Consider the following 10,022-nt stretch of genomic DNA (forward strand, 5'->3'; position numbering starts at 1 on the left):
CAAATTTACATAAATCAGATGATAAAGCACCTACCACTAAAGGCTAGGAGTTCAGCTCCCAACATTTGCATATATTCTCCTAAAGAAAACATAGGCATCTTAGCTTTTCACTGAAGAGTCTTGCTGTGCCGGAACTCTAATGGGCATAGAACAGTAAATTTTGAAGAAACTGATTGCTACCCGTGTAGCTAGTAAATGTCTGCCTAGACCCAGTGGCATTTGAAAAAAGTGTTTTATCATAAAATTATCCCAGCAGAGTCCATTCTGCACGCTAACATCATCATCATCATCATCAGTACTCCATGCAGGACCCAACAGCTCTGGCACAATATTGCCAGTCATTTATCTGTTGTCAGCACAGGTTACACACTGTAATCCTTGACTGCCTCGGAATTAGAATGTCTTTGATGTCCCCACAAGAGTTTTTTGCCCGAAGGCTTTACCAATGCTCGGCGGCTCAGTGTTTATTCCTCCTAATCTCCCTCTCATCTCCAGGCTAGCAGTGACAGATGGTTATGGGCACACAATAGTATTAAGAGTTTGATATTTTTTTTATGCTGTGCTCTCTGTACAACAAATAGCTATCAGACGCGGGCCAGAGAGCTGACATGGCTCGCGTAGGTAATGGCAAACAAACAGCTCGGGTTGATGCTTTCTGTCATTTCCCCTCCTAACCCTGCTTGTTTTCATTGTATACTCTCAAAGGTAAACTATATTAACCTTATAGACTGTTATTAAAAAGATATATCTATATGAGCATAAAGTGCTTTTCTTTTTTCTTTTTCTTACTCTTTTGATTATGAAAGTAATACTGCTGACATATTGAACAAATATCGCATGTCAACATAAATTTTTAGTGTGTGATAATATCCCCTTCATATAGCTGTGTGTCAGGCGGGAACCCGTGGATGATGCATAGCAGTAAATAACCCAAACAAAATTAGTTCTCTTGTCAGCTTCTACCTTGTATGTCCCCAGGCATCAGTAAAATTGACTGCACGCTAGATTTTCAAAATTAGCCCTAATGTTAGCTATGTGTCTGGCAACCTCCAAGTTTCCAGTGTTCTACTATATTACCCGTAAGGATGAATGTGTTACTTTTATATTTTGGCATTTACTCTTGCTGATGCGGCTTTTTTCCCCCTCTTCTCCAAATTAAAAATAATTTAGCTCTAACAATAAGAATGTGCACAAACATCATGCTGCATCTCTTTAAGCAACTAACTTTAGGCAATTAAATTAAATTAAAGCAAAAATATACAAAGGAAGAGAGGGAATTATTCAATTTAATATTGTTAATTTTATTAACATAGCTCTGTCTAATTTTGTGCAAAGTGTTGACTAACATGGTTCTCAATGTTGTGAGAACCTTGCCTCTATACTGTTGTTTTATACCCACAGTCTCCAAATTATTTAACATTATTATGAAAATTCTCAGAATTGACTTTCTTGTAATAAGTCTCCATGTAGAGGGGAGCAAAGGGTAATGGACGAGAGGTCTGCAGAAGGCAGCAATGCGGGTGGTACTTCACCTTCAGATAGGCTCATTTCTTCCCGACCCACTCTACTTAAAATCACACGAAAGAATACTGAGCCCTGTGACAGTCTGAGGACAATGTGAGTCTGGAAGGGTGATAGTGAACAAACAAGCCCCAAACTGCATCTCCTCGCAACGCTTAGCCCCTAGACTTCAGGTCCATGCATTGAGAATCAAAGGCAGAATCCCGTTAGGTACCAGATGCTGCAGATCAGCTGGGAGAGCTCGAGGAGGTTTAATGTGCTTGGAGGCAAATCCTGGGCAAAGGCGCTTTCCTGCCGGTGTGTGTGCTTATTACTTCACCTGCAAACAGTTGCTCTCAATCGGACCTAATGATCAGCCCAGCACTGCGCCAATAAAGAGGCCATAATCTGTAGGGGAAGCAACTCTAATCAGGCCACATGCAGATTAAACTAACTGGGAGGAATAAAAACTAGATTAAAATATTCATGCCTAATACCAGAAGATTATCAGGACATTTTACCTCCTTAAATCCTAATTTATAGAAGCCAGGGCTAGGTTTATGAGTTTATATTTGGTGGGATTATATGCTGCATTGATTTTCCTGTGATGAGAAGACATTCAGCTAGACAATTTTGACTAGCACGATATAAAAGCATTTGGCAGGATGGAGATCGCTTCACATGCAGCAATACACTACAAATAAAATGAAGCTGTCCAGTTGACACTGGTCAAAGCAAGAATAAGGAGTGAAAAGTATTGTTTTAACAGTGATGTGGTTTACTGAAGTCCGTATGTGAAGTAATTCGGGATTAACCGGCACTGGGAGGATATAATGGCATATGATTTTTCTACCTTGAAACTTCTTGAATAACATTTGATTTTTTTAAATGTGTCTGACTGCTACTACTAGTTGAACAAATCATTACAAATGTTATCTATAATTCACATATAAAATCAAAACACAATAGTTAATGTACACTTATGGGCAAAGCTGCCTGAACTGGTGCTGAACTGGTATAGTAAGTAATCCTGCTATGTGAAATCTGTGAATGAAAGGAAATCCAAGCCATCATTTTCTAAAGCTACACGGACAGCAAGTTAGAGAGTCCATCGTGAAAACACATTGTGTAAAGCTCTGAGAAAGTGGCGTGTCTGGACTTACCACCTGTGCGGCCATGTAATGTGCAGCGGTCTTTGCGGATCTTCAGCTCCACACAGAAGGGTGCTGGGATCAAGAGGCAGGTTTTCTTTACTCACAGGAAGAGAGCCTGATTTATGGACTGATGGGTTGTCCAGGGCTTCTTGTTCAGCATCAAGGTCAGGGTGTTCATCAGACTTTGATTCACAGTTCTCCGGTGACTTCTCAGAAACCCTCTGCCCTGGCTGGGGACAAGGCGCCACAGACTGAGATGCAGCAGCATCTCCAATAAGGCTGAGCATCCTCCTTAAGTGGGCTATTTTGTGCTTGGGCATGAATCTGTTACAAAAAGGGAATGCAATATGCTTTTAGTGAAAAAAAAAAAAGTAAAATTAGTCCCTTACCTTCCTATAAGGACACAGTGACGCCATACAAAACTGAGAAAAAATAAAGATGTTATGACAAAAGTTCTCAGGAAAAGCGCAACAAGTATTAGTCACCAAGAGAAAGCTCAAAGGTCTAAAGTTGGTTACGACTTTCTTTAATAGTCTCTAAAGAGTTTTCGTGGCTACAAACTGGTGTGGCAGATATTGTAAAGCACACGACCATGATGTAATTTATCGTCTCTCACCCATTTTTCTTTCTGGATTCCCATTCTGTATCTGCAGTCATGCCAAGGCCTAAAACAATTCTCATCATTCATTCACAATCTTCCTTGGTTAACTCTTGCCATTTCTGTTCATGGGCTATTTTGTGTTCCTGGAAACCTATACACACTCTCTATTAAGTTCACATGGCTGATGCCTCCTGAAGCACATTTTACTCTCTGTAATTTTCATATCTATGTTTTTCTATAGTGCTTTGTCAAACAGCTAAATAGGATACTGGTTTGAAAGAACCCAAATTTAAAAAGTCTTTAAAAAAAATTCTAATATGCCCTAAAATCAACAAGCCATCTATACCATTACATGATCTAACCTTAAGGAGTTATCCATTTATAGCGAGCAAACCAAGAGTGCTGAGATTGGGGAAGAGGTGAGTGAGCAGCGAGACTACGTTAGCAACACTTTCTATGCTGTAACAGGCACTATAGCTTCTGAAACTGGAAATAAATGAGGATCCCTGACTTGCAGACCACTAAAGCTTAAAGACAGCTTTATGGAAAGATTTTACAAGGCGGGCAAGTTCTGTATTAGGAGGGCAGTAGAAAAGGATGCACAGGAAGAGGGCTTTATTTTGGAGTAGCACACAACCCAGAGTCCAGAAAGCAGGTCTGGAGGAGCTGGCTGGGCCAGGTGTCTGAACTCTCAGAATTCTGTAAGCTCAACCTGAGCCTAGGCCTTTTCCTAAACTATGCAGTCAGTGAATAAATAAAGAATACATCTACTTAAGGGGGCAGGTGGGGAAGAAAACTCCTAGAAGCAGAGTAAGCTACAGTTACAGGTGGAGGAAGTGATTTGAAAGAGTGTTGCCATACTACAGAGATGAATCAAAAGCCTTCTTCCACAGAATATGTAACAGAAGCACAGGCCCTTCAGAAGGCCTTGGAGCAGGGCAGCCCAGCACCTCAGCCTGTTCCATGGAGAGGGCTGCATATGCTCACAGAGCCTCTGTTGATGGACTAGGCAGAAGCTCTGAGAAGATGAGGGTTTATGAGTGACTCACAGGAGGATGGGGAGGAAAGCACAGGGACTTCGGGCTATTGCCCTGGGGATACTTGCTGAGAGAGAAGCAGGATTCTGAGGACAGGAAAGTCTTGTGAAACAGTAAAACATTGTAACATATGTGAGGAATGGTAGGGTTTACTGGGAAGCCGGTAGATTGTAAAAGATAATAAATGGCTTTCTTGCAAAGGTGAAGGAAAGAGGAAACAGAAAACTAAAATAGTAAAACAAAACTGTTTTAGACACCATGTGTGGAATCTGAAGACTTACTTCATGACACTGTTAGTTCAGGTCCCTTATTTCTAGCAAGGTGAATAAAGGTTGTGATGGAAATAAAAAACATTCATATGTGTGCATACATGCCTCCTTGGTGGGGGCTGGGGCTGAGGAATAGAGGGATGGGCAGGAAGTACATACAGTAAAAGGTATCCACACACAAACAAAAGCCAGGTGCACTGAGGAGTGAGGGCAGAGAGAGTTAACTAGGCCTCAAGCCAGGCCTGACAAGCAACATCAGAAAGCACAGGGAACGTATGGGAACTGAACAGCCTATATATATATGTGTGTGTGTGTGTATGTGTATATGTATATCCACTGCACACTGCACACCATGGAGAGTCTACAACTAAAAGGGGTCTTCAGGGACTCCTAGGCTTGCTTTATGAAGCCTCGGATCTAATCTGGGTCCAAACAGTTAGAGATGTATCAACAGTACATGGAACTCCTGCCTTCCCTAGTGCTAAACAGATGACAGCACTCAGAGAGAAACTACAAAGAATTGTACCAATTCTCTACATTCCTCAATATAATAAGAAGACAGTCTTTGATTTAAAGTGGGAAAATGCCCGTGCATTTACAGATTGTAGTGCCATGTCACAGGTACTGAAGTTTTAAAGGAACAAATGAACATTCTTCCTAAACAAAATCATAATATGAAGGGCATCTTAAGTTCTCACTGAGAGAACCACAATGGATAGGTGTGTGTGTGTGTGTGTGTGTGTGTGTGTGTGCCAAATCTTTAACTTCCTGGAGAGAAGGGCAGATAGTAAGAGAAGAAGCCTCCCACCTCAGACGCATCTGGAAAGCAGCAGTCGATTTGTTTATGCAGATAAAGAATGCCAGCAAAAAGAAAAGATTCCATTCCAACAAAATCACAAACAGTGCACAAAGGATTCACAATTACAAATAAATCGATTGGCACTGAAAGAATATCTTCACCTTTAGAAAAGAGTATCATGACCCATCTTTCTCTATTAAAATCTATTTATACTGTCCAGAGTTTGAGGGAAACTGCAAATTAAAAAGGATAGGAGATTGGCTCCAGGGCTGTAAACAATAAGAGTTGATAACTGACTAGGAATTTTGTCATGGGCAGGTTCTAGGCCTGATCATACTCCACATTCTTACCAAAGCATTCTCAGGAAGATCAGACTCCCCTGTTAACACAGCCACTGCCTTGATAGGTGGTAGCAAATAAGGACATGGGAAGATGCTGGATAAAATGAGGATAGTAACTCCAAGGGCTTACAAATCCGATCCCATGAACCCATGAAAACAGAATCACTCTTGAAATCAGGATGGATATAAGGAAACGTCACTGGAAACATCACTAGCTCAGATGAGCAAGTGCTGACTTGGCCCAGGAGCCAGCACATGGGGTTCTGAGTCTCTGGCAGAGGCTGGGAGAAGCTGAGCCTCAGTGAATGCTGATTTCACTGGGGTCCCTGACAACTGTATATGTTTGAAAATTAGATAGTTCTTAGAAGAGCAATAATAATGATTAAGGCAATGGAAGAGTTGATTTATGAGGACAGATTAAAGGAGCTAAATATGAATGGCCTGGTGAAGTGACAACTAGACGGATACATAATAGGCGTCTCTAAGGAGAAAGAATAATTATTTAGCCTGGTACAAGGGGGTATAACTAGGAATAATGAGATGAAATTAAGAATGGGAAATTTTAAGCTGAATTTCAAGAAAAACTCCCTGACGGTATAATTTATTAGCTCATAGAATAAATTCCCCATGGAATGCTAGAGCTAGAGAAACTTAATAATTGAGCTGGACAAAATACCAATAAATAACATAGATAACAATCCAGTACCTAGAAGAAGGTGGTTATAGTAATTTTTTCTTATTTATACATCTTTTCACATTTTTCTTTAACAGTCTTTTTATTATAGTGATTGTCACCCAAAGAAGTATTTAGGTAATTACTTGGATTTAACAGGGCACCTCTTTTAGTTAGGGTAAGTTAAAAACACTATTCTCATACACTCTGTAGCAAAAGAGACAGCTGAAAATAAAACACATTCTTAACTACTCAATTCCAACAAAGCTGGCTTTTAGGCAGGCTGGACGAATGCATTAATCTGAAAATAAAACAATATTATTCACCATCCTGTACAAAGTGAATCTCTGTGCCTTGGAGCTCATATTTTCATAGACATGTTTATGTAAACAATTTACTGCCATAATAGAAATTTAAAAACGACAGCCTTTCTGCCTTTCGGAATGCAGTTCTGTGGTCAATTACTTCTCATCAATACTAAGTTCAAACAGGCATAATACTAACAAGCAGTTTGCTTAACAATAGTCATCACTCTAATTAACCCACCCAGAATATTCTTAACCAGACACTATTTATAATCTGCAGTTAAGAGACACCTGCAATAAACCGATCTCATCCTTTTTAAAAAAATCCCTTAGAGATGGGCTAACATGGAAATGGACAGCATATCCTGGAACTAACCAACAGAGACTCTGCAAACAGGCTCAAGTCTCAACACTTCCTTCTTTACCTCAGCTCCAACTCTCATGGAGCTGCTAATGAGGCAGAGAGAGAAGGTTGTGAAATAAGGAGAGAAAGAAAACAAAAGAAAACCAGAGCTGCCTTTCAGAGAATGGACCAGGGATCTCCCAGAAGCTCTCAGGATTATGACTCAGCACACCCGGTCCCACACTTCCAATCTGTTACTTGCCAGAGGACTCTCCCTTCTAACTTTCTTCCCAACTCGTGGCCAATACATTCCTTCTTGCAGTTCCTCTTTTCAGAACCTAATCTTTCCCATCTCTGTCCTAGGGTCTCCAAAGACATTGTCACAAAACCCCAGTACCATGCCAGGCAGAGTGTAAAGACAAGCTTAGGCAAGAGTTTCCTAGGTCCAAATTTATATCCCTTTCCCCATCCTCTTTGCAAATCCACACATAGAAGCCTAGAGCTGAACCTTAAGTCAATCAGGAGAACCAACAGATTCTAAATACATTTAACTGATGATGAGAAGGATACTAAGTGAAAGGAACCCTCTTCACCATCTCAGGTAATTTCCACTAAAGTACAGAGACGATGGAGCTGACCAGAGAGGTACTCAAGAGGAAGGAGGGCACACTTTAGAGCAAGGAAAGGCAGCCACGTGCACATGGTACATAAAATGCCTAAGGGAATGTTTCGGCTGAACTGTATTCATGGGCAATGCACTACTCAGAGATTGTAATAAAAATACACAGTAATTTCCACCTATAGTTTTATAGACAAACAAGTAAGCCCATTTCTATGAATTGTAGTCCAAAACAAAGATGATCTATAGTCTTGCTTCATCAAAGAGACTGGGAAGGCAATAGGCAATTTCAAAAATGATGCAAATGTTAGGTGAGTGAGGAGGAGAGGGCAGTGCAAATGATCACCGTCCACACGTCTGAGTCAGAGAAGAGAAATGGAAATGTGCTGCACAGTGCCGGCTCTGTGGGGTCCAAAGGAGAGATGTCTAGCTCCATCTCAGGGATGGGATGGAAGGACCAGTATAGCTCACCACTTTGCACTTAAGTCTGGAGCCTTCACAGAATTTGTTTTATGCAACATCAAATCTGTGAGACATCCAGAAATGTTCCTTTCCTTTCCTTTCCTTTCCTTTCCTTTCCTTTCCTTTCCTTTCCTTTCCTTTCCTTTCCTTTCCTTTCCTTTCCTTTCCTTTCTTTTTTCTCTTCTCTTTTCTTTTCTTTTCCTCTCCTTTCCCCTCCTTTCCCTTCCTTTCCCTTCCTTTCCCTTCCTTTCCTTTCCCTTCCTTTCCTTTCCTTTCCTTTCCTTTCCTTTCCTTTCCTTTCCTTTCCTTTCCTTTCCTTTCCTTTCCTTTCCTTTCCTTTCCTTTCCTTTCCTTTCATGTTTTCTTTTCTTTTTTTCAGTTTTTGGTTTTTAGTTTTTCGAGACAGGATTTCTCTGTATAGCCCTGGCTGTCCTGGAACTCACTCTGTAGACCAGGCTGGCCTCGAACTCAGAAATCCGCCTGCCTCTGCCTCCCAAGTGCTGGGATAAAAGGCATGCGCCGCCACACCCGGCTCCAAAAATGTTTCTTAAGAAAACAAGTTTAGGAAATGAGGGTTACACAACATTCATCCAGTGAAGGGCTTTTACAGTTGCACAATACCAAATACTATACAAATGTCTATTTATCCTCTCATTTGAGTACCTCTCATATCATAATAAATAAAAACTCTCCCAAACTTAGCACCCTATGTAACAAGAAACCTCCCTAATATGGCATCTTCAGAACTGATAGTTGACCCGGGAAACTCTAAGAAATGCTACTTGAGGCCTGAAGAACCATGGGTGAAAAGCATGGGGCAGGCAGATGGGTGATAACTGTTCTATACTAGTGATGGTGGGAGGGATGTGAAGAGGCATGCCCTTGGGAAAATGATGACTTCAAAGGAGAAACTCTACATGGGTCTGTGTTAGTAGACAATATTAGTAGGGAATATGAAAGAAAGCATAAGACTCATGCAAAGGTGACAGAAGAAGACATGGTTCAGAAAATACAGATGACATAAAAATCAAGCACGGTCACGTAAGTGGTTTCTGTGGATTCTTGAATTGAAACCAACTTAGGGAGAAAGTAAAGAGGAATAAGAAATAAGTAACTTCTAAAACTAACCAGTAAGACACAAACAGACCATACAGTAATCTAAGCCTTTGGGTAATTTACAAAAGACTAAACCAAACCAAACAACAACAACAAAAACAACAACAACAACAAAATAAAACCAAAACCCTATTCACTGTTGCCCAACAATGTGTTAGAAATTAATTACAAATTAACATTTTTAGAATTTACTCACATAAGCAAATAGCAAAGATAATTAAAAGATCATGCTCACCCACATGTCTCCAATACATCAATTATATGGTAAGCAGATTTATATACTTTCTAATGTATCTATAAAGTATAAAAGCAAACCTCTTGACACAGAATTTGATTGTATACACATTCTCTCTTTACCTCCTGCAATGCTATCTTTACTAAATAGAAGAATCACAAGCAAAAAGAAATGCATGCTAATTATAACTGTATGTTTATAAGCCACAGCATTAAGGAGAGAGTCCTATTCTTGGTTGATTGGTTGGCTGTGGTATAGAGGCATGCTCTATTTCACTGGTGATGACTAAGGGCAAATATTAGTAAAATAGGTGGCACATGTCCATGAAAGTTGTTTGAACAGAGTCTAGTCACAGATGAGCCAGTCATAATCTCACACACCCAGCACAAGTGCTTTGAAGAATGAGACACCAAATAGCACTACAATGGCTGAGACTGCTTTTTCTTTCTTTCTTTTTGTTTGTTTGTTTGTTTTAATAGATAGAATTTGGTATCAGAGTCAACATTTGTCTTCTGTGGTGTAAGCATTCAAAGGTGACATGAAATACTGACAGCAATCTTGAGAGAGA

At 40.2% G+C, this 10,022-nt stretch overlaps 1 protein-coding gene across 7 annotated transcripts in view; it reads right to left on the bottom strand.

Annotated features, from left to right (window-relative positions):
* The window catches only part of Gtdc1 (glycosyltransferase-like domain containing 1), a 363,306-nt gene that overhangs the window by 67,927 nt on the left and 285,357 nt on the right, over positions 1-10,022 (bottom strand). For all 7 annotated transcript variants that reach the window (XR_003952199.1, XR_003952196.1, NM_001362986.1 and 4 more), the window contains exon 6: positions 2,664-2,978. Coding sequence is in view for 5 of the 7 variants with exons in the window: in NM_001362986.1 (NP_001349915.1) it covers positions 2,664-2,978 (315 nt within the window). In the remaining 2 variants the exon portion in view is untranslated. The remainder of the gene's footprint in view (positions 1-2,663; positions 2,979-10,022) is intronic.

The sequence above is a fragment of the Mus musculus genome, chromosome 2 (genome assembly GCF_000001635.26).
Source record: "Mus musculus strain C57BL/6J chromosome 2, GRCm38.p6 C57BL/6J".
Classification (NCBI taxonomy): Eukaryota; Metazoa; Chordata; class Mammalia; order Rodentia; family Muridae; genus Mus; species Mus musculus.